This window comes from Pleurodeles waltl, chromosome 4_2 (assembly GCF_031143425.1).
Source record: "Pleurodeles waltl isolate 20211129_DDA chromosome 4_2, aPleWal1.hap1.20221129, whole genome shotgun sequence".
NCBI lineage: Eukaryota > Metazoa > Chordata > Amphibia > Caudata > Salamandridae > Pleurodeles > Pleurodeles waltl.
Window position 1 is genome coordinate 43,539,606 of NC_090443.1, and position 25,141 is coordinate 43,564,746.

General features: G+C 45.4%; 1 protein-coding gene across 6 annotated transcripts in view; it reads left to right on the forward strand.

Moving 5' to 3' along the window:
* Nucleotides 1-25,141, forward strand: part of SMARCC2 (SWI/SNF related BAF chromatin remodeling complex subunit C2) — a 494,788-nt gene that overhangs the window by 383,786 nt on the left and 85,861 nt on the right. For 5 of the 6 annotated variants that reach the window (XM_069230569.1, XM_069230570.1, XM_069230565.1 and 2 more), the window contains 2 exons: nt 22,580-22,740; nt 22,919-23,053. In XM_069230569.1, the coding sequence (XP_069086670.1) occupies nt 22,580-22,740; nt 22,919-23,053 (296 nt within the window). The remainder of the gene's footprint in view (nt 1-22,579; nt 22,741-22,918; nt 23,054-25,141) is intronic. The other variant, XM_069230568.1, reaches the window with a different exon arrangement.

The following is a 25,141-nucleotide window of genomic DNA, read 5'->3' on the forward strand; positions in this document are numbered from 1 at the left end:
ACCCCCAGCGGTGGGCTGCCTATGCCCTAGGACTCAGACTTGTAAGTGTTTTACTTACTTCCTAATCTAACCTTTACTTACCTCCCCCAGGAACTGTTGATTTTTGCACTGTGTCCACTTTGAAAATAGCTTATTGCCATTTTTACAAAGACTGTACATGATATTGTTTTCATTCAAAGTTCCTAAAGTATCTAAGTGAAGTATTTATTAAGTTCATTCGGTCTAGAAATCTAGACCATTTAAAATAATAATAACAATCATACTTAAAAAGGGATGTAATAAAAACATGGTAACAATGTAAAACCAATAGACATCAAAACAGTGTAACAAAAAGAATAACAAAACAAAGCATTTCATCAAATATATAAATACAATAAAATAAAACTTGAATAAATATAGTAAAAAAAGGGGACAGGGCTAAAAACTGAAGTATAAGACTTTTTGTCTGGAGGACCAGTATGCACAACCAAAAGACAAAAAAGACAAAAGATAGTCTGATTGGACTAAAAGACGACATAATCAGAGTACCAATCAAAGAAAACAACAGGCTAACTATATGAGAAGGCTATATGGGCTTGTGCAGTCTTGGTAGTCATAGGGAAAGCAACAAATTCATAATGGAAATTTCCAACTAAAAACAATACAAAAAGGATAAAAAAAGAAGATTAAAATCCTTCTGAAAACAAATATAGAAATGGCTCAGTAGCCTTTGGATGCTATGAACTTGCGACGGATGTACCAAGCCTCCGATAAATATTTGGTAACTGGAATGGCAACCCTGGGAGAAGAATCATACGTACAGATTCTAATGGCTGTTACTCTGTCCTGAAATGACATGTTTTTACAGAGGGGAATAATCCACCTCTTTCTTGGTGTCTTGTACAAAGGGCAGAAGAATAATACATGCTCTGATGTTTCTTTGCAAAGTTGACAGAAGGTACACCTATCATTTGTAGCGATGTTAGATGGCCAATGGGCCGTAAAACCATTGGTAGGCAATGTGCCATATCTTAACTGCAGGTATAGAGCACGGGCATACGGAGGGATAGGGAGGTTCAGGAAAATCTCAGCCCAGGGTTCATGCTTAATTTGGAGAAAATCCATAGTTAACCTACCCGCCCTCTTTTGGTGCAGGGAATCTTCGTTAACTTTCTCCCAATATCTGTTCGTAACAAATCTCCTAGCCTTGTCAGGGATTTGATCCGGGTGATTCCAATAATGGGGAAGACCCATTTTGTCCCAGGCAGTTTTCATCTCTTTCAGCCAAGGGATTCTCTCCAGTGCCTTAGGGGCGGCTATCAACTCTCTTACAGCCAGCCTATATGGTTCTAGTTCAGCAGATTTCCATAGACGAATCCAGTAGGAAAGGGGTCTTAAGGCCGCTATAGTTTTAATGCCATTTAGACCAAGGTCAAGCCTTAAAGGGGTCATTGGTGTACCCGTACCTAGCCTGGACACCTGCCTAAGGAAGATATTTTCCTTAGTTTGCAGAATGTCCAGGTTTTTGTGGGACCCCCAAAGTTCCGCTCCATATAGGGCTGCTGCTCTGATTTCAACATTATAAATCTCCGCAAGAATGTTCAGAGGGGGGCTCGGTGCCTTTCTAGATCTGCGGACTAAGGCCCCACCTCTTTGGCTTATGATCAGAGCCCCCTTGTCAATAGCTGCCTTCCATTTACCCGATGTAGATAGTCTGAAACCCAAATAATCAAACTCTTCAACTTTCTCCAATGGGGTCGAATTCATCTCAATATTAGTACGCAGTCGTTTTTTAGAGGTAGTGAATATCATAAATTTAGTTTTCTTAATATTTACATCTAAACCATAATCACTACAGTAAGCACAGAACTGGTTAATTAGGTGTTGAATTCCCATTGGTGATTTTGATAGTAGGATCGTATCATCTGCATAAAGCAGGCAGGGGATTTTTTTCCCACCTAGTTTTGGAGAATCATTTATGCAGTTCTCTAGGTAGTGGATGCAATTATTGATGTAGAGCAGAAAAAGAGTGGGTGCCAGAACACAACCTTGTCTAACTCCTTTTTTGATAGCTACAGGGTCAGTCAGCTCGCCCCCTTGACCACACCTGATTTGGGCAAAGGTATTTTGGTGCAACTGGGCTATGAGTTTCAGGAGGCCAAATGGCACTCCCATGTTTAATAATGTTGACCACAGCAGATTCCTGGGGATCAGGTCAAATGCAGCTCTTAGGTCTATAAAGACCACGTAAAGGTTGCCCCCCCCCAGGTCAACATTCTTCCATTTTATTGACATAAATCTTAGAGCTTGGTCAACTGTGCTCACAGCGGGTCTGAAGCCCGCTTGTAAATCAGAAAGGGCTTTAGACTCACTAATCCATTCCTCAAGGTGGGACAGAAGATGTTTAGCATAAATTTTTTGGAAGTTATCGAGGAGACTAATTGGACGGTAGTTAGCCGGAATGTTTGGATTTCCTTTTTTGAAGATCGGTACAATTTCTGCCCCTTTCCAAGTAGATGGAACTGGAGCGCCTGCTGCAATAGTATTGCAGATAAAATTGAGGTAGGGAGCCCATATATCAGGTCTAGATTTATATAGATCACCTGGAATTTTATCTGGGCCAGGCGCCTTCCCCCATTTCAGGGAGTCTATTGCAGCTCTAGTTTCGGAAAGAGAAAAAGAAATTGGAATGATCTCTTGGTTTGATGAATCATTGGGGGGCCACAGAGAAACATCTGGTGGACCACCATAAAGTTGCCCAAAATGCTCTACCCAAGTTGCTGAGAGGATTGTAGAGCCAGGCGCGGCTGGAGAGTCACTGTCATTATCAGCTATTAGTTTCCAAAACTTGGAAGTATTATTAGATGAGGCTGAAACCAGGATAGTGGCCCATCTGGCTTGCTCCCAACTTCTGCGTGCCTTTGAACATTCCTTCTTATAAGCGGCCCTGGCTATTCTCAACGTCGCAGCATGGCCTTCTTTAATTGCATCCAGGAGAGCTAGTTGTGCTGATCTGCAGGAATTATTGAACCAAGGGGCATTGTGTTTTTTATTGGAATTGTTAACAGACTCTTTTGTAAAAAATTGTTTTAAAGATTGGAACAGATCAGTGTGGGCTGTAAGAAGGCTATCGCCCTCCTCGGACTCATCTAACCGGATCATACACTCCATTTGATTCACGAGCAAACTGTAGATAGATGCTAAATGATTAGGGGAGGAGATAACAGATTCCCATTTTAGATTGCGTCTATTATTGGTTAGGGCCAGATGGGACACGTTGGACCTAGAGTGAGGCACTATAAACGAAGGAAAAAGACCTCTGGTTGATAGAATCAGGGGATCGTGGTCGCTCACAGGCTGCTCATCTACCCTCATATCTACCATGTAACACCAAAGACGGATATAAAGAAGTATGTAGTCAATGCGACTGCTATGTACTCCGCGCCTAAAAGTGGGTCGCAAAATAGCATCCGAGTGTGAGCGGCCATTACAGGCTCGGAGGCCATGAGCTAGTGCGATGTCAGCCAAAAAGCGAGCAGATTTGTTCAATCTTGGTTTTTTGTTGGAGACTAACTGGGGGATGCCCCAATGGGCATCCTCTTCTTTACAGATTCCTTGGACTAAAGGATTAGGTTCGAAGGTAACATTAAAATCTCCACCAATTAAAACAAAAGAGGGGGAATTACTTTTAAGAACATAGTCCAAGTTTGAGAGAACGTCAGACTCAGAGTGGGGACTCACATGCCTGTTATAGATATTAATTAAAAGGAGGGGTTTTTCTTCAGAAATCATTAACAATAGGGCTTGCAAGTCCGGGCAACCAGTGTCTAATTCTTCTATCTTGCACCTGAGAGAAATATTTAGCCACACGAGCAACCCTCCCGAAGGTCTCCCAGAAGATGACTTGCGGGCCGGAACCCAGAAGCTTTTAAAACCGAGTCTGTATTTGGGTTCTAATGCCCATGTTTCTTGAAAAAGACAAATCAAGTGATCATCAATAAGGTTACCCCAACCTGGGCTGTGTAATTTACTTTCCAATCCAGCTATATTCCAGCTGAGCACCTTATCGAGATCCTCTGGGCATGAGGACCCAACTCTATTCTGGGCATATGGAGTACTAGGGGAGGGACTGTCAAGGACCATGGTGCTTCCCTCGGGTGGATTAAGATCAGAAGGTTTCTCACTCTGAGTCTTTAAAACCTCGCTGGGTATATCCTCAGTAGTGTTAGGATTTGATGGGTTGGCCATGCAGATGTGACCCAAGGTATAGGGAGCCTTTGACTGATTAGAAATGCATTCCTCAGATGCTTGGCATATTAAACTATTGGGTGAACCCGGGACAACAAAATCGGCCGAGATGTTGAGACCAATAGGGCAAATGGACTCAGCTTCGCAGTTAGACAAAACCGCATCCTGAAAGGCATCTCCTAGTCAGTCTGCCTCGGAGAGGGAGGATAGAGGACGTCTAGAACCAATTTCAGGGGTAGGCAGTGTGTGAGAGGCCGAGTCGGCCCCATGTAATGGTGGTGATTGAGTACTCCGGGACGACATAGAAGGAGGATAGAACACATGTAACCTGCAAAGAGAAGTTTTGCCAATTGTAGGGTAAAGTCTGTTGGCATTAAGAGAAAGTCGTTGGACTAGATCGGGAGAATTAAAATTAATGACAATACAATCCCCAAAACCGATCTTCGCTAGAGGGTCCACCCACCCTACCCTTCTCACCATCAGTATTGAAGATGACATGGAAAAAGCAAACCCCGCATTCACATGCAACCAGTGGATAACCTTATTTTTGAGTTCGGTGAAGGATTCGGAAAAATAAGGTTTGAGTTCAGGAACATTTGATATAATAAGAACATAAGGGCATGATTCAGGTGGTAAATGAAGCACTTTGGATTCTTGAGAGTTCCAACTCTTATTCTTCTTCTGGTATGCTGGCTGTGAGGATTCCCTAAAGGGGGGGCCGTCTCGTGAATTAGTTGCTGGATTGTTCCATGAGGCGGTTCCTTTTAATAAGGGCGCTAAGGCCATATGGGGTTTGTTCGTCAGGATGCTGGGGGTTTTAGCAGGACTAGGCCAGACGTGATTTAGAGTAGGAGGAAAAGTTTTGGGAATTTGGCCTGTGTGACTAATGGCAACAGTAGAGTCATGATTAGGATGAATATCTGCAGGTAAAGAAATTGTTGGTAGCTGACTGCTCATAAGACTTTCAAGTTTGTCCTCGATCCTTTGGAGACGGTTGGAGATAGGAAGAAGTAGTTTAGAGAGCTCATCTCTTATGAGATCCCTAATAAAGTCGTTTGCATGGGAGTTATTGGTATTGTGTAAGGAGATTGATGCCATTTCATTAATAGAAGATTGGGCCAGATTGGAGGGACTCAAGGTTCTAGATCGTTTATTTTTGAGGACAGGTTCCCTACGCTTCCTTTTCCCTTTGGTATTGGATTCAGTTAAAGTAAGGGAACCTTCTATAGGGGGACACTGGGCCAATGAAATTGATGCGGCACAAATGGCAGGTGCAATTGGAGTATCATCTTGGATCTCTTGAAAAATTTTGGACGGAGAAGGGGAATGGATAATCGGGACAGACTGGAGCTCTAGTCGCGGGAGGGGCTGTGAGACTGGGCTATCATGGGCTGAGCTAATGGATGCAGAAGGAGGGACAGCAAGACGACGTTGTACTAGTTCTATTTCTCTTTCAAGTTCCCCAACGGCCTTTTGTAAAAAGCCGTCCAGGGTTTGGTTAGAGTGCAATTTCCCATCCAACCCCCCCCCGCGTCGTCGACCCATTTTGCTAAGAACCAGGGGTCTTGGGTTTAGTAGGAGAATCAAGTAAAATCACAGCGGGGCGAGCAAAGGCAGGTTAATATTGGAAGTTGACCACTAACTAGGTAGAGGCCTAGAGCTTTGGGGGAAAGCTACCCCACCACAGTGTAAATAGGCTTGAGTTTGTCCTTCGGGCAGTCAAATAGAAAGTGGTTATCTGGGACCACAGTTTAAAGTAAATGACAGGGGGGTGGCCCTGCCCTGCCTCTTCCTGGCAATGACGGGCAATGACGGGCAAGGACGGGCCCGCCCTTGGCCCGGGCTTCGCCCGGGCGCCGCCCGCGCGCGTCCCGCGGAGCGGGAGCGCTTGCGAGTTTTTAAAGGGCTCCTGCCCTGATTGCTGGCAGCACACAGCTGCTGCCCACCTCCTCCTCCTCGAGTCCCGGCAGGAAAGTTTCAGCGCGTCCCGCGGAGCGGGAGCGCTTGCGAGTTTTTAAAGGGCTCCTGCCCTGATTGCTGGCAGCACACAGCTGCTGCCCACCTCCTCCTCCTCGAGTCCCGGCAGGAAAGTTTCAGCGCGTCCCGCGGAGCGGGAGCGCTTGCGAGTTTTTAAAGGGCTCCTGCCCTGATTGCTGGCAGCACACAGCTGCTGCCCACCTCCTCCTCCTCGAGTCCCGGCAGGAAAGTTTCAGCGCGTCCCGCGGAGCGGGAGCGCTTGCGAGTTTTTAAAGGGCTCCTGCCCTGATTGCTGGCAGCACACAGCTGCTGCCCACCTCCTCCTCCTCGAGTCCCGGCAGGAAAGTTTCAGCGCGTCCCGCGGAGCGGGAGCGCTTGCGAGTTTTTAAAGGGCTCCTGCCCTGATTGCTGGCAGCACACAGCTGCTGCCCACCTCCTCCTCCTCGAGTCCCGGCAGGAAAGTTTCAGCGCGTCCCGCGGAGCGGGAGCGCTTGCGAGTTTTTAAAGGGCTCCTGCCCTGATTGCTGGCAGCACACAGCTGCTGCCCACCTCCTCCTCCTCGAGTCCCGGCAGGAAAGTTTCAGAGCGTCCCGCGGAGCGGGAGCGCTTGCGAGTTTTTAAAGGGCTCCTGCCCTGATTGCTGGCAGCACACAGCTGCTGCCCACCTCCTCCTCCTCGAGTCCCGGCAGGAAAGTTTCAGCGCGTCCCGCGGAGCGGGAGCGCTTGCGAGTTTTTAAAGGGCTCCTGCCCTGATTGCTGGCAGCACACAGCTGCTGCCCACCTCCTCCTCCTCGAGTCCCGACAGGAAAGTTTCAGCGCGTCCCGCGGAGCGGGAGCGCTTGCGAGTTTTTAAAGGGCTCCTGCCCTGATTGCTGGCAGCACACAGCTGCTGCCCACCTCCTCCTCCTCGAGTCCCGGCAGGAAAGTTTCAGCGCGTCCAGTGAAGTACTTTATATTTAAAGTATTAACTGTAAATCTTGAACCTGTGGTTCTTAAAATAAACTAAGAAAATATATTTTTCTATATAAAAACCTAGTGGCCTGGAGTAAGTCTTTGAGTGTGTGTTCCTCATTTATTGCCTGTGTGTGTACAACAAATGCTTAACCCTACCCTCTGATAAGCCTACTGCTCGACCACACTACCACAAAAAGAGCATTAGAATTATCTACTTTTGCCACTATCTTACCTCTAAGTGGAACCCTTGGACTCTGTGCACACTATTTCTTTGAAATAGTATATACAGAGCCAGTTTCCTACAGTACGTCATCCTTCATACCTGGAGGAAGAAGCCTGTGGTCTAGAGAGACACTGTCCCTGTGTGGATCAGGGGTCCGGCCGTCTAAGAAAGCAGCCGCAGCGAAGCAATCTGCATACAGTTGTAGTCATGTGGCTGGAATTTCCCTCTAACGTGTCTAGGACAAAGGGGTGTTTTTCTAATAAAACAACTGACGTTTTAATAAATGGTCCCCACGTATGAGTGTGTATTTTTCTGTGAATGTTGGAGACACAGCATACCACGTTTGTCGGCAACCCTATCTGAATGTGGCCTTGAAGAAAGCACAAAGTGAATTAAATATCCAACTAAGAACAGGATGCTTTCCTAGGCAAAAGTACAAGGTAAAGAAAATAAACCAGCACCGCAAATGTGGCTTATTGATAGGAAAATAAAGCAATGCCGATAAAATGTAACTGAATTAAATTGGTTACCACAAGAAAGTATGAGGTTCACCGATGATGTAGAGCTCAGTTCACGAGAGATTGTCTGTGGGCTCCTGGACCTCGCTGGGTTTAGAAAATGTGCGGTGTGGGTGCTGTGTCGGGTGGGGGAGGGGAGGGGGAAGGGGGTATTTCCTTTTGCGGACTAGGTGGTCTCACACACTATATAGTGTCATGCTTCATCATTTGACCACCTAGCCCCAAGTGTGACTATAAGGGGACACTCCTCCTCCTGGAATCTGAAGCCAGTTGCCTCAATCATTAGGGCCTCTGCGAGGTAGTTCCTTGCCACAGGTAGGCCCACTCTATCAATATATTAAATTCCCCCCCCCCCCCCCCCCCCTTTTTCGAGGGGAGGCTCATCCATCTGCACCTTGCATGATGGTTAGGGATCCTAGGCCCTGAAGAATGCCCCGAGACCTTCCACGGCTCCCAGTAGAGGGCAGAAACATGTCGGCCAACTTTTAGTGAGGTGACCCAGTGAGTCCTTGTTCTCACCGTGGTGTCCCGCACCGTTTTTAGTTGCACCAGCAGTTACCACTTTTAAAAGTGTAGACTACACACAGGTGACTGCCTAGGTGCTTTTATATCCCCGTAGCTTAGCTGGATCCCATTATCTCCAGATAAAATATATTTACGCACTCCCTCCCGTTCTTTTAATGGCGAGGTTGAGTCCGCCCAGGTGGTACTATCCTACCTGGGTGGGGCTAGGTGGTCAAATGATGAAGCATGACACTATATAGTGTGTGAGACCACCTAGTCCGTAAAAGGAAATCCCCCCTTCCTCCTCCCCCACCCGACACAGCACCCACACCGCGCATTTTCTAAACCCAGCGAGGTCCAGGAGCCCACGGACAATCTCTCGTGAACTGAGCTCTACATCATCGTTGAACCCCATACTTTCTTGTGGTAACTAGTCTTTTGAAGAGGGAGCTAGTATGGGACGTTTCCCACCAAATATAGGTTTCTAATCTCCCTCACAACTCTCCGGTAGTGTGATTATACTGAATTAAATTGCACAGTAGCAGGCCTAGTTAGCTAAAACAATGTGTCTAAAACATGGCTAAAATAGCTATACAACAACCTCCCATTGCCAGTCAAAGGTGGTTTAAAGTTCAAGGTAAAAGAAATTTAATAAACTCTAATGCTTAATTAAAAAAAACATAAATGCCAATAGTGACAAGTTAAGAGACACAGAGTCAAGAAAAGGACAATTTGAACAAGTGATGAAAAAAATCCAAATTTAATAGTCAGTGTCACTTTGGAAATCACCAATTACATCTGGGAAATTGTGTCCAGGAGACTTTCTAATGGGTCTCTAGGTGGTAAAAGATCCAGATCGTATCCAAGGAAAACCACAGTTCACTTGTGTTCCAAAGCTTGAGCTCCAGCTGAGGTAGCAGTATTCCGTGTCATGCCCACCATAGAGTTAAGAGTCGCCCAATCCACAAAGTGCAACTCATAAACAGCTTCCCGTAGCAAACACACCCTCAATGCACATGTCTTATAATAAGCCCTCATCAAGAACATCAACAGTTCAACGTCCAATGAAAGTAAGCACTGTGTAGAAAGACAGACTTTTAGTGCACATTCAAAGAATCACCAGAGGCATCGAAACACGGGCTGCACACAATCTAAAACCAGTCGAAATGCCAAAGATGAGTCACACTCCGGTTGTTCTAAGAGTGGTGCTCCGAAATACTGCATCATGCGTTCACGACACAGCAGTGCTGGTGGTAGCAATTTCAGTGCTCTTTGCTGTGGTGGGACAGCCATTGTGCATAAAAAGTAGCAACAGCAAAATGCTACCTGTTACAGCCAAAGTAATCGGAAATTTCACGAAAACACTTGATAATATTGAATGTATGGCTGATGGTATGAAACCGAATATAGAGGAGAAGGTGTGAACAGAACAGCCTTCAAAGGTGGGCAATTCCAGTAGTACTGGATACATTAAATATTAGTCCCACGAGTTCACCAAAGTGTCTCGGAAAGTTTGTTGTTAGAAGGGACTGAATCTCCGCCGATGACCTCACAACCTTAAGCGCATAGGTCTCGCGTGCAGATGTAAGCGTCACGTATTTGAAACAATAAAGCCTTTAGTCTGCTCAACTTGTCAAAATTCACATCAGAAGTAGCAATATGAGGCCAGACGTCTGCGTCTCCTTGAGACTGCATAGGGGGGGGGGGAAAGGACATTCCCCCAGCACGTAACAATTTGGGAGACCGAAACAACATAAGCTATTCTGGCTTGGATTCCACAACAGATCTCACTGTTAAGGAGCACCATTTGAGAGCACCTGGAACACAGGTCTAAACAAGGTGACTGGGACTCCCTTCAGATAACAAGCCAAATTTGCTGTGGAGGCATTACATGCCCCTTGCAATGACAGCTGTTTACAATCCATCGAATGGCTCACAGAAGTCTTGCATTCATTACTGCTAAGAAAGACCTCATTCATGCCTTTGAAATATTTGTATGAGAAAGGAAGCTCCCACACCTCGTGTATGTAACTATCTCCCAGTCTTTCATATCTGCCCACTGGAATGAATTTCAAACAGGATGTAAATTGAAGTGTTGAAATGGGCAGATTTATAGCCCAATGTATTAGCCATTGAGCAGATGGTATTTCAGCCACAGTAAAAGGCAATTTTTCTAACTTTTCAATATTCAACATGACATATGTTGCTTTTTTCTTAGCCATTATTTGTTGTTGTCACGTTAAATTAAATGTTGAAAAAATCTCCGTTGTGCTCACACGTTGCCTACTTCCAAAGTTTGTAGTGTCCAACCTAACTGCATAACGATCTTAACTGACTTTGTCCATGTTGCAAAAATTATACATCACTCTGTACTATATCTATTGCAGAGGATATAATGTTATTCAAAAGTATATTCGGTCGGACAAGGTGTTAATCACATTATCTACAACGGCTGATGCTTTCTTTAAAATTTTCTGATCGATTTGCCTTAACCGGGCAGCGCTTCTTGTTGGGAAAGCTTCCATATTTCATTATATGCAGCATATAAGGAGCGTTTTCTGCGTTGTCTTCTGGGGCCTAACTGGAAATCTTGTAAATCTGTGTTATTAGACAGGAGACTAAGATGTTCTTTGACAGCATCCAGCGAGGAACCCTTCAACCATTGCTGGCATAGTTTCCTTACACTATATGTTGTCACTATACCCGAGTGTTCCGAGGACACATAGCGAGGGTCAGGCCTATTCATTCTAAAACGCCCCCCCAAGGAGTTAACAAAACTCATATGGCACCCATTGGTGTCCACAGGCCACAATAACCACCCACCAGGATGCGAAAATGATGTGTGAAATGTGCCATTCTGGACCCATTCATTGAGCTGATCTTCAGACGTATTTTTATACTTTTGTCATTTGAAAAATTTAGCAGGGGTGGAAATACAGGGTGCATTTAATTCCTTAATGCTTGCGGAGCCTAAACAACTTGTTTGCTGTACTGTTTCATTTAAAAATATCTTCTGAACAGGAATCATGCATGCCCTAATTAAGGCTTCTGTTCCTCTTATCTGCCAATTTTTTGTTCCCCACACACTTTTCAAGTCAATCGACTTCAACCAGTACTCATATCCTTCTATAGCCAATCGGGTAACAAAGGAATCGGAGTAAATAAATTTTGTATCTGTCAATAAAACATGTTGATTTTCCATTTCTAGCAATTCAGAATAATATGACTCAGCATTGTTAACTTTGCGCCCAGAAAAATATGCAAATTTTCCAGTATACGTTTTAGAACTGCCTACTGGTGGAGTCGGGCAATGTTCCCATTGTGTATATTTAAAATATTCTTTGGGGTACTTGCTCTGTGAAGGAAATAATGTCCATAATAATTATAACAGACCATATCGCCATAATTTCCTTTAAACTGGTACACATCTTCATTTTCAAATACTGTATAATACTGCAGATCAGACATCATAGCATCAACAGTTTTCACGTCCCAATCATCAGAAACCACTCTGGGTGTGACTACATCAGTCATAGAAAGCTTGAATACATATGGAATTTGAATGACCTTAGTAGGCCCATATCTATTGAATAATAATACTTTCTCCCAAACAATCCCATTAGGAATTGGTATGGCTGTAATGTTCACTAGAGACAAGTCTCTGCTAATTTTATGTGATGAAAAATGTGGTCTTAGAACCTCATCCACCAGTTCAAATGCAGAGCGTTCAGGAAGGAAATGACCATGTACAAGGAGAAAGAAAACAATAACAAACCCAATCCAAAGGAGGAAGGCAAGTAGAGTCAAAAAGAGCCATAGATAAATCCATGGACAAATTAAATAATTAATTTTAAGCCAATCGATCAGTTTATGTACTCTTGACAGTTCTGTTACAGTAGAGGCAGATGAGTCATTGTAAATGTCGTTAGCGTCGACAAAATAACCAGAATCTGTTTGTGCAAAAACTGGGGCTGTGTTTTGAAGAGGAGAACTTCCTGCAGACTCCCTTGGTGGTTCATAATAAATTGACATCAGTTTGTGTGAATTTGCAAGAAAGTGCTCATTATTATCATTATTAGTTGTAGAAATAGTTGTCAGTGGAACTAATGAAAGCTCATTTTCCACCCTCCCCAAGTTCGGAGACATTGCTGTTGAAGGCTTGTAGGAGAACATCCTGGTCTGTAGTGGGAGGGATTCGGGCACTACCCAGGAGTCCTCTAGGTCTGCTGTGCAGGATTGGCCACATGGTGTAACTTGACATTGTTGATGGAGACAAAGTGATTTTCTTTAGAGCCAGGCGGTAGGTGTTACTGGTACGTCCCTAATTCTAGAGCATTGGCAGATGCGTTGTCATCATGGAACTGTTGTAAGTCCTGCAAGACAGTGACACGTTCATTTATGTCAAAGGGTGTATCTGCCGCCTCCATGCCAGGACCATCAAGATCTGGAACATAAATTTGAGTTCCAAAGAGGCATTTGTATGATGTACGCCCCCCAGGGACTTTCTGGGCAGATTAAGTGCTCTCTGGACTCCATATAGGTGTGTAAGCCAACTACAACCCGTGCCTAATACTATAGCTCTTAAGGATTGCTTTAAATCTCGGTTTCGTGGCTCAATTACACTATTTCCCTCAGGATGAAATGGAGACGAGCAATGCAGTTGGACCTCTAACAAAGCCATGGTGTCCCTGTAAGCCCTTGAGGCAAAACCAGGTCCCTGTTCTGAGTGGAATGCCGCAACAATTTATGTGCCGATAAAGGCTTGCAAATCTTTAATAACAGTTCGAGCGTCAGCCGAGGGTTGTGGCCAAATCCACAGAAATCTGGAGCATGTGTCAACAGCGACTAGAATGTACTTGTATGCACTATCTGTGGTCAGTGGACCACGATGGTCCAAGTACACACGTTGTAAAGGTTTGTTGGAAATTAAGAGGGCTGTCTGCGGTAGGCGTTTCACAGTAGACCCTTTTACTTGCTGGCAGATGTCACAACAAAGGACATGCTGCTTGGTCTGTTTATAGGAACCTGGCCACCAATAGCGTGATTGTAATAATTAAATTGTAACCGCCACACCAGCAGAAGCAGCTCCCTCATGCGCTGCTTTTATTAGTTCAGGACTTAAGTCTTTATTGGGAATTACTTGAACTCCCACACCTGTATTGTTACTTGTGCATCAATAATGCCAGCCATCCGGTAGGAATATATAGGAGGATAAGCTTTAGAAAAGGTGTGCCGTCAGCCGAAGCTTTCATGGCTGCCAGTGTTTCCTCATCCACTTTTAGTTAGAACAAGTTACTGTAGCAACAGAAGCCAGGGCTACTGCTGATTTGGCTGCTTCATCAGCCAGAGTGTTGCCTTCAACGTATATTCCAACACGCTGATGTCCTAGTTTATGTACGATGTGGACATTAGGTAGCGTTTCTCTCAGCTTCGCTACTCCCCCCACAGAAGTCTGTGTTTAACGGTGTTACCTTTTGAATCTCTGAACCCGTTTTGGCACCAGTAATGCAGATATTCATTGAAGGACTGGACACAATAGTACGAATCATAGACAGTGTCATCTGCCCCTCATCCAAATGTTCCAGTGCCATCACCAGAGCCTTAAGCTCTGCAAGTTGTGCAGTAGAGTCTGTGTGTAAGTATTTTGTGGCTAGAACTTGCCATCCTTCATGTGACCACGCACAACTGCGCAAGCAGCGGAGTATTGATGTTTGGTTCCTATTGCTGGTTGTGCTGAACCATTAGTGTACAAGATTGTATGATATTGCTCAATAGGCAATGTATTTGCTCAAACTGGGTATTCAAGTTCATATTGTAAGAATTCTTGGGTCTGTAATTTAGAGTCAAAAACATAATCAACACCAGTGGCTGTCAGAGACATTGCCCATTGGATCCAACGTGGATGTAATGCTTTAGCGTTTAGAACGCTTGCTTTGGTAACAGCCTCATGGGCTGGAATCGGGGATACGACAATAATGCACTTCCCCTGAGCAAGAGGTTTCTCTTTCAGGACGGCCATCTGGACAGCAGTGAAGAGTTTTTCAGTGGGAGTAAAGCGTTATTCAGCTGTGGAGTATGTGTGATTTGATTGCAATTGGGACGGTATCACCCTCATTGAATGTCATATAGGTGAAACCAATGGCACCAGCAATTACTCTGATGACCAGATGTTTTTTATTGTCCCTTGTATGCAAGTGTTTTGCCTCAAGCAAGTTTTTTTGCAAAGCTTTTAGAATGCATGTATGTTCGACTGTCCAGAATTTGCTAGTAAAATCTGGACGTATTAAGTCGCACAATGGTTTAATGCGTTGTGCATAATCTGGAATATATGTTCTGCCAAAGTTTTAAAAGCCCAACACTGACTAGAGCTTTTTTATTGTGTTTGGATGTTGTAGTTGCGCCCATTTGTCTTAAAATTGGGGCACCAGGCTCCTGCCTTCATCCGACAGTTCGTATCTTTAAAACAGGACACTAAGGAAGGCTATTTTTGTTTTTGTTTACATTGAATCTGTAGCCGATTTCGGCAAATTCTACAACAATGCAGGCTACCCGTCTTAAACATTGCATGAGGTTGTTGTCTGTGAGATAAATGGCATCCACATATGACCGCCTCAGGGTCGATGCCGTGTAGAATAGATGTTCCACAAGCTGAGTGCAGTCCTGGGCTGTTATTGTACCCATGTGGGAGTCGGCAGAGTTTTTTTCTGTGAGCCAAGGCCTCTAAAACTTGTTAAGTCCCTACTTTCAGGTGCTATGTTTTGGCAGAAAAATCAGTTGGATATATCCAGGGTCGTCTTATATTTTTTGCACACTATATTGTTCATGAGTGCTGTGTACATTTTGTATGGCAAATGTTTTTGTGTGACTGTTTAAATGTCTGTAGTCCAAGACTATTGTATATGAGTGGTCGGGTTTGACGACCGGACATAGTGGATTATTGATTGATGAATTTGAGGGTTCAAGTACACCCTGGTATGCTAATTGGTTGAAGATTTCCCTCACAGGTGCACTTGCATCATATTTTATTGGGTATTGAGGTTGGGGGTTGGAATTTTATTGGTATTATGTGGTAGGAGAAATCTTTTCCCCATCCTACGTGATTGTGATATAAAGCAGGTGCCTGTGCCACTGCCCAATCAATGGCATCCATATCAACAAGCTTTCTGGAAACAAGGGGTGAGAAGGATTTTTCAATCACATCCTCTCAATAAGGGAGATTGCAGATGTATTCTGGTGGGCAGTCTTTTTCAGCCAGCAAGATATCATAAATAGAAACGACACGGTCCTAAAAGATGGCGTCTATCCTACGTTCAATGTCTCCTTCTTACTGAATAGTTACTCTGTACACTCTATTGGGTGTAGAGACACTCATGCCCGCAGTCTCAACTTGAAAGAAGTCATCAGTTGCTTTCACCTCCAGATGCTCTTGAAGATCCTGGCAAACTGTTGTGACATCTGCTGCACTGTCGAGCAGTGCCAGTGCCCACTTCCTGTTCTTCAGTAAAGCCCTCTTCTTGAGTGGCGTGTCGGATTGTACCTGCTACCACTTTTTTCTTTTTAAATTGGGTTTTTTGTTGGGGATGTTTCTCTTATTTTTTAACTGAAACTTCAGGCGAGCGTTTCGAGTCGTTTCACGTACTCGGTTTGCTGCTCCGACTGCCCATCTCTCTCACTGCATTTGTTTCCGGCTAATCCTGAAAGGAGCGAGATTGGCGTGAAGCAATATATTGATATCTGTCAGGCGTTTTTATATTATCCCTGTTTCTAAGGTTATACCTATTTTGTGGGGTCTCCGTGTGTGGAGATTCTCCCCTTTCTTTTTTTGGTGTTTGCTGTTTTTTATCCTGATGTTTTTTGGAACTTTCAGGCGCTTGCTTGGTAGTACCTTTATTAGATCTGCCTTGAAATTGTGGTTTCATTTGGGCTGGCCTCCAGACTATCTAGACCAATACTAGAATACATCTCTGCGATAATCTTTGGTAGCTCACGTTCTTGATCCTGTACAGGAACGTCCTGTAGCCGCATGCGCGCTGCTAGTGTAACTGCTTCCCCTTTAAGGTTACTTAATATGATTAAGGATACTGTGGCAAAACTGCCCATTATTTGATCCCCAAATCCAGCCCCGTATTCATCTTAAATTTGTTTAAACACCTCTGGAACATTGGTAAGTGTTGGAGTACCACGTGTCGTAGTATAGAGGGTGGCAAATACCGTGCCCCATGCAGTTATCAACTGTGAGAACCATCACGAAAATGGCAAGCACATAGTGAGAATTCTATGTTTATCCTGAGGTCCTGTACGGGGAAAAACTGCTTCTAGCGCATTTATGTTTTGAGCTAACCAAAACGGAATTCCCTCCCGCTTGGTGGGTACCTTCCCATGATTGAATCTGCAGTTGCACGGTTAATGCCTAGTGTGAATGCATGTTGTTGCACTGGGGCAGCACATGCTGGGTTAGTATTTAATGTTTGCATAACACACTGTACTAATAGTCTGTATTTCATTGTGAGCTCTATATATAGACGGCAAACCTCAGCTACCGCTAAGGTTGCTGCATCAGGGTATGGTGTATATGTGGCCAATAAAGTCCAGGTTGGGCCATTGTTGCTCAGAGGACATAACCTAACATGTAATACTGTATTTGGTTGGGCACCATCAAGCCAGTTATTATGGTCTTGATAAGATTAAGGGATTTCTAAATATGCAGAAGCTCTATATTGTGTAGATATCTTTGCAGGTGTGTAGTGGTGAAATGTATTTGTGTTCCCATCTACTGCTGGAAAAGTGACCCGATTAAAATACTTCTCTTCTATAGCCTGGATGAGCCTCAACAACAAATGTAACTGGGCCCACCTAGGCCGTAAGGCAATAGGACATTAGCCAATAAATGTGCAGTGAGGGATGGTCGCATATTTACTGAAATCGCTACCCGTTGTGGGTTCGCCATTTTTACAGTAGATGTATGTTCAGAGATAAGGACACATAGTGGGGATTGGTCCTTTTAAGGTTCAAGCTTGAACAACCTCCAGCTCACGAAAGGCACTACCTATTTAGCTGAGGAGGCAATCCTCAATACCACGGACGTCTCCGTATATAGTATTGAGATGTCTTTAGCCTTAAATGAGACAGAGATACTCAGGAGGATCCGATTATTAGTGCCTGACCAAACGTTGGTGGCGCCATGTCACGTAGGTTCTCATTCTGCTAACGAGGCTACTGGATTTGGGAGACATGATCACTTAGTTGATGGGTACTAAGTATGATTCGACACTATATGGTGCCTGTCGGCCTAATCCAGGTTCCCTGGCTAACTAGCAGCCCCTCATCTCTAACAGAGATGATTGTGGTAACCGGGCACATGACAAGGAAGACTCCTCAGAGGAATCGTAGTCGATCAGATCCCATCACTTTCTCTCAGTTACTGAAAGACTCATATAGGCAAAGACAACAGAGGCAGAATATAGTTCAATAAGGATTTATTGAAGTAACTGCATCGTATGTAAAATGGCACATATTGCAATAACTAGGATGATAAAACACAAAAAAACAAGAAGGTGACTAACGGGGTAAAACACAAGAACAGTCCTATCATACTGTCACTAAGAGTGTTATGTATATATTTCTCCTACCTACACTATGTTTGAGCACAGTGAAATAAGCCTATTCTGCCCTTTGGGTTTCTCCCTGGGGGTACATCATCCCTCATACTTGGAGGAAGAAACCTGTAATCTAGAGAGATACCGTCCCCGTGTGGTTCAGGGGTCCTGCCGTCTAAGCAAGTAGCCAGCGAAGCAATCCGCATACAGTTGTGGTCATCTGGCTGGAATCTCCCTCTAACGTGTCTAGTACAAAGGGGTGTTTTTATAATAAAACAACTGACATTTTAATAAATGGTCCCCAGGTATTTGTGTACACAGCCTACCACGTTTGTTGGCAACCCTATGTGACTGTAGCCTTGAAGAAAGCACAGGGTGAAATAAATGTCCAGCTAAGAGCAGTATTCTTTCCTAGGCGAAAGTGCAAAAAGATAAGGAAAATAAAACAGCACCGCAAATGTGGCTTATTGCTAGGAAAATAAAGCAATGCTGAATAAAATGTAACTGAATTAAATTACACAGCGGCAGGCCTCGTTAGCTAAAATAATGTGTCTAAGACATGGCTAAAATAGCTCTATAGTACTAGGTGAGGGGTCCTTGAGGGTGGCACAATACATACTGCAGCCCTTGGGGGCCCTTTTTGATACCCATGCCCTAGGTACTAGGGGTACCATTTACTATGGGCTTACAGGAATGCCAATAGTATCGCCAATTGGGGAACAATTGCACAGTTTTAGGGAAAGAGGTCTGGCACTGGGGACCTGGTTATCAAGAACGCAGTGCACTTTCAGTCAAAATTGCATCCACTACCAGGCAAAAAGTGGGGGTGACAATGTAAAAAAGGGTCACTTTCCTACAGTTTCCAGGGGAGAAGAAAGCTCAACATATCCCTCGTTAAATTAGGTTTGAATATATAGCAATAAAGATACATAGATAGAGCTAGATATAGATAGATGGATATAGATAGATTTATAAAGAGAAAGATAGAGATGTAGATTTAGCTATATTTATATCCTTACAAAATAAATTTGATCACAGGCCTTTTACCTAGCACTTCTGTTAGCGTTCCATGGTTACGAAATCTGTCCTCTCTAGAACTTCAATGCTATTAATGTAATGGCTACCAGGCCTTTTGAACCCACAGCTGCTAGCAATATTAAACTAATAACATGGCAGACTATTTTAGTGGTTGTTACTGGAGCCCGCAGGTTAATATATTGCCAGACCCTTTTAGCTTAGGAGCCATGTGTAGTATGTATAGAAGATAGGTGGCTTTCCCTCATCCAGCAGTTTTTCTTCCAACGCTTTTTCAGTGATTGCTTGTCTGAAGTGTGTAAAAGGGTCCAAAACAGTTGGTCTGATGGGGTTTTGTAGGAAAGTAGCCTCTTTCTAGCTTAGTTACCCACACTTTTTGCCTGTTTGTCAGTGTGTTTGACTGTGTTCACTGGGATTCTGCTAACCAGGACCGCAGTGACTGTGCTCTCTCCTTTAAATTTGGTTGCTGGTAAAATTTTCCTCCCACAATTGGCATACTGGTCCCCCCCCCCAATGTAAGTCCCTAGTATATGGACCCTAGGTACCCAGGGCATTGGGATTCCAGGGGATCCCTATGGGCTGCAGCCACTCATGGGAAGCCATTCAAAGGGTTCTGCAGGACTGCCCTTGCAGCCTGTGTGAAACGGGTGTATGCACCCGTTTTTACTACAGGTCACTACACCAGGTCACTGTAAGTCACCCTTATGGTAGGCCCTCTCATCCCAGAGGGCAGAGTGCAGGTACCATTGTGTGAGGGCACCCCTGCACTAGTAGAGGTGTCCCACAAACTCCAGGTCCATTTTCCTGGACTTTGTGAGTGCGGGGATGCCATTTTACGCATGTACTGAACATAGGTCACCACCTATGTCCAGCTACATAATGGTAACTCCAAACCTGGACATGTTTTGTATCAAACATGTCGGAATCATACCTCAGTACTGTTGCAAGTATTGGAAGTATGATTCCATGCACTCTGGGGGCTCCTTAGAGGACCCCCTGCATTGCTACCACCAGTCTTACTGGGTTTTCCCGGCAGCCCAGCTGCTGCCACCCCTCAGACAGGTGACAATCCCCTGTCTATCACCACCCCAAGGGTGGTGCCCAGAGCTCCTCCAGAGGGTCCCTGGGTTCTGCCATCTTGTTTCCAAGGTTGGCAGGGAACTCTGGGAGCAGCTGAGTGGCCAGTCCAGGCAGGCGACGTCAGAGCCCCCCCCCTCCTGCAGGTGCTTACCTGGTTAGGTGACCAATCCCCCTTTCAGGGCTATTTAGGGTCTCTCTATTGGGTGGGTCCTCAGTTGGCGTGCACGATTCCAGCAGGACTCCTCTGCAACCTTCACTTCAACTTCTGTCCACTGGAACAGCGACTGGAACCTCTAGGAACCGAAAAAGCTGCAGATACACTAGGAAGACTCTTCTGCAACATTGTATCCACGACTCCTGCCAGCTTTGCAACATTTCCCCGGCCGTGCATTCTCAGAAGACTGCAACTTTCCAATCTGCATAAGAAGAAGAAGGAATCTCCCTTGGAGTGAAGGAGTCACTTGCCTGCAACCACAGGCACCTACAATAAGCGACACGCACTGCTTGGATCCCCTCTCCTACTGAGCTGCGTGGATCCTGCTTCACGGGCGGTGGTCTGGAGTAGTCCTGGAGTAGTCCTCTTTGTCTTCTTTGCCAGTTATCCGCGCAGGACAGTACCCCCGTGCACCGCGTCTCTTGCAGCTGCCAAGGGTTGTTGCCATCTCCTCCAGCCACCAGCACTCCATTCTGCAAAGCACAGCCTCCTGCGTGGTTCTCCTGCGGTGTGGAATCCTATTTTGTAGTGCTGCATGGGCTTCTTCTGCAACTCCTGTGTTCCCGTTCTGTGGGACTGCAGTGGGCGCTGCCTCTGCTCCTGTGGACTTTCTGCCACGCCGAGGGTCCCCTGTGACTCCCCCTCCTGGGTTGAGTCCTCCTGGACCTTGCTGGTCCCCGGCAGCAACTCTTTTCCACTAATTGTGAGTTTGCCTTTGCCAAGGCTTGTTGGTGAAATTCCTGCACCGACACCCATCTGCAACCTTCCTTTCAGCGTGGGACTTCATCTGCATCCATTAGGAACTCTTCACCGGCTCCAGGACTGCCTGTGCTGACCTGTTCTTCATCACTGTCGACCAACTCCTGCATCCACAGCTGGCTGGGTAGTACCTCTTGCTTCTCCTGTAATCCACTGTGACTCTTGGACTTGGGTCCCTCTCCACAAGTCTTCTTTCTTCAGGAATCCACTGCTGGCTCTCTTGTAGTCTTCTCTGGGTGTCTTCTTTTTCTTCTTTTCCTCCTTTTGGGTGGTTTGGGTAAAAATCCAGTGTTTTACTCCCCTCAACACATTTTACTTACCTAGGTGGGGGTACCTTGTTCTCATTCAATGTTTTTAGTACATGGTTTGTGCTCCCCCTAGAGTCACTATTGGTTATTGCTATTTGCACTGTCTTCTAACCTTTTCTATGCCTATTTCTGATTGCTAGTGTATATATTTAGTGTGTTACCTCCTAAGAGTGGGTTACCGGTCTAGTATTTTGTAGTGATTTGTTACAAAAATAAAGTACCTTTAGTTTTGTACAACTGAGTGTTTTCTTTCATGTGTGTAAGTGCTGTGTGACTGTAGTGGTATTGCATAAGCTTTGCATATCTCCTAGATGAGCCTTGACTGCTCATCCACAGCGACCTCTAGAGAGCCTGGCCTCTAGACACTGCCTACAGTTCACTAAAAGGGGATACCTGGACCTAGTATAAGGTGTAAGTACCTTGAGGTACCCACCACACACCAGGCCAGCTTCCTACAGGGTATGTTTTTTTATTCTGACTCTTAAAAGGCTCTATGATTGTACCCCCGCCCCCAATTGAACCTCAAAAACTGTACATCAGTTACAGGTTGCTGACATTCTTCACAAAGAAAGTGTTTGAAGCGTTCACTGGGTTCTGGATTATGTCCTGCACTAACCAGTGTAGTGTAATACGAAGTGTTACGTCATCCAGGAAGTTATTCCGTATTTACCCTAAACCAGGACCAGTGCAGCTGTAGTGGTTTTGAAGAGACTAGCCAGAATAGATAATGAACTACACTGCCACAGGTTACACTCCCCACACTTTCTGTAAACACTACATTATTGCTATTAATTCCAGGGTTCATTTCTAGTTCAGACACATCATTCTGCAGAAAATCTTTTGTCAGTTAATTTATAGGCATCTTGATGCTATCTCTCTACTTTGTATAATGCTCTGGAATCTTCCAGTGGGTAGGACTTTTAGGACTGGGATGTAAGAGTAAGTACATGTTATTAACCCTTGTAAAAAAAAAAATTTTTTTATATGACAGCAGCTTGAACTTCTCTACTTTGTCACATCCATAAGGTTTTCATTTGTTTAGAGAAAAGAGCATGTCTGAAAGACACTGCATGGAAGATGGTCTTGGTTGCGAGAACGTTTCTCAAATTGTTTAAAAAAAATGTTACTGAATGCAAGATATAGCAAAGCACATTATTTTTGCATTATGCATGCTTACCACATAGCAGATGTTGAGAAGGACCCAAAAGATCTTCAGGAAGAAGGAGGAAAGGAAGGCCCTGACAGAGAAGGGGAGAGGAAGAACAAAGTGGAACGCGACATTGGCGAAGGGAATCTTTCCACAGCTGCTGCTGCAGCACTGGCTGCTGCTGCAGTGAAAGCAAAGGTAATGGGACATGCCAAATGGGAAGGTGGTGCTAAGAAGGGGGGCTTGGCTGTATCTAGGGATGGTATCTTGGGGGAGGGGTTTCTAGTTCCTGACACTGCTAGCATACGCGCTCCCTCTGCAGATAGTGGAGGTGCCCTGCTCTTACCCTTTATCCTGCTTTGTCATTGCTCTCCAGCACCTCGCTGCAGTGGAGGAGCGCAAGATCAAGTCACTGGTCGCCTTGCTTGTTGAGACACAGATGAAGAAGCTGGAGATAAAGCTGAGGCACTTTGAAGAGCTAGAGACCATCATGGATCGCGAACGTGAAGCGGTGAGGAGACTGGAGCGGGTATTGATGGGGCAGCATGGGAGAAGAATATAATAGCTGTTTAGGAGAGAGGAGGGAGGCAACTGGATCAAGGAGTGGAGCAATTAGACTACAGTTTCTAGGGAAATACATGATGAGGTAGTAGGCCATATAGAGGGGCCTGTGAATCTGTAAAGGCTGAAGTAGGGGATGTTGATACATGAGCAGAGAGCAGGTGATTGTGAGGTTGGATGCACAAGGGAGAGTGGTAGTGAGGCTACTGAGGCAGGAGAACTGTGAATACTAAAGGACCAACGAGCAGTAATGAAGCTGTAGTAAATGAAGGAAAGTGGAGTGAGGATTTAAGGGCCAAGGGAGGACGATAGTATTGAGTGCATGTGATTGGAACTGTTAGCTATGGGAGTGGGAGAAGTGAGGCTTACATATTCTGAGTTAGTGGAAGAGAAGGCACCAGGGGTTTAAAGTGGGAATCATTGGGGTGGTGGACTGAAAGAAAAGGACTTTGAGGAGAAGAAGGAGAAGGATGTATAAGGTGTACAATGACAGTTAAGACATTATTAGAGAGGTTTGGAGGATGGTAAAGGAGAACTGGGAGATATTGCGTGCAGAAAAGGAGTAGCAGTGGGTCCTGTGGCAGGCACATATCGGCCACGGACCCTCATTCTATTTGTAGAACACAGCGACTTCGAGGAGTGTGACTCCTACCGTAGCCTTCATCCTATGAGGCGTTGCAAGAGCAGCGTATGAGGATTCTGGCAGAGGCCCTGCGTCGTCAGTCTCGTTCAAGGTCCTGTGGATCATGAGTCCGTTTCAGGAGCCTTTGCTGCAAGCGTACACCACCTTCTACTTTTAGAGCAAAGACTTTAAAACGCCAGAGGTCGAAGTCGTGGCATCCTCTGTTATCAAGTAAGTCCTGCATTCCTGACACCCCTTCCCGGCCTTCGGCTGAGGAATCGGGGCTTGAGTCTACTCCGAGCCTCCCTGTTTTCTCTGGAGTTGGGAGTGACTCCAGCCCAGACATGGGATTATTATGATTCCACCGTGACATCTTTGTGGCCCTACCTCCCTTTGGTGTGCTTTCTAGCCCCAAGTAAGTGAGAGGTGTACTACCGGACTTCACGCCGCCGGTTTCACCCTTGGTATCAGGTAGACCCTCTGCATCCATCCTCAGATCCATACCAACTCCAAAGCACATCCCTTCGGTGTTCCCACCTGCGATGCCAGAGTTCAATCAGCCAGTGTCGGCACCGCTGGTCGATGCCGAACCGATTACCCTCTCTGATGCCGAGCCTGCGATGCAGTGACAGTGGCAGCGTCAGATGCTGCACAAGTGATGCCCTCCGGCTCCCACCCCCACCACCACCCCACCCCCCACACCACCACCACCACTCCCCACCTCCACCACCACCACCACCCCCCAACAACAACCATTCACATCTGCGCAATCCCTGCCTGTATTTCCTCTGGGGGGACAGGCTTTTGGAGGTGACTGAGTGAGGTTGTGATTCAGCAACCCTTGGATGAAGCTAAACAGCCTCCTCTAGAGAACAGTTGCCTAGCAGAGCTGAGTGAGGCTTGTGGCCTTAAGTCCTCACTTGAGTCTGACCTCATTGGACCCCCTCGCTCTCAAGCCTCCCCTGAGCCTTGCTATAGAGGCAAGCTCCTCTTTTGCTGGGATGCTGAAAAGTGCAGCTGTGGGCCTAGGTTTGTAGTTTCCCTCTGCGGAGGTGTCCACTGATCCTTTGGTTACAGTGCTTCACCAGGCCCAATTGGGAATAGAGCCTGTGCTTCCATATAGTGAAACACTCCATGATCTTTTATTAGGGGCCTGGGCTAAGCCCGCTACAGTAGCCCCTGTGGACAGATCCATAGCACATAGACGCAAGCCCGCCCCGGGGGACCCAGCTTGTCTTTCCCAGAACCCGACTCAGAGAAGTTTTGTGGAGCAGGCAGCTATAGCCTCTTCTGACCTCAGCATCCTCCCTAGCATACCTTCGGACAGAGAAACTTGTGGACAAAATATTTTCTCCTCAACAAGCACCGCCCTGCGGTCAATAAACACTTCTTGTATTCTGGGCTATCATTTCCATG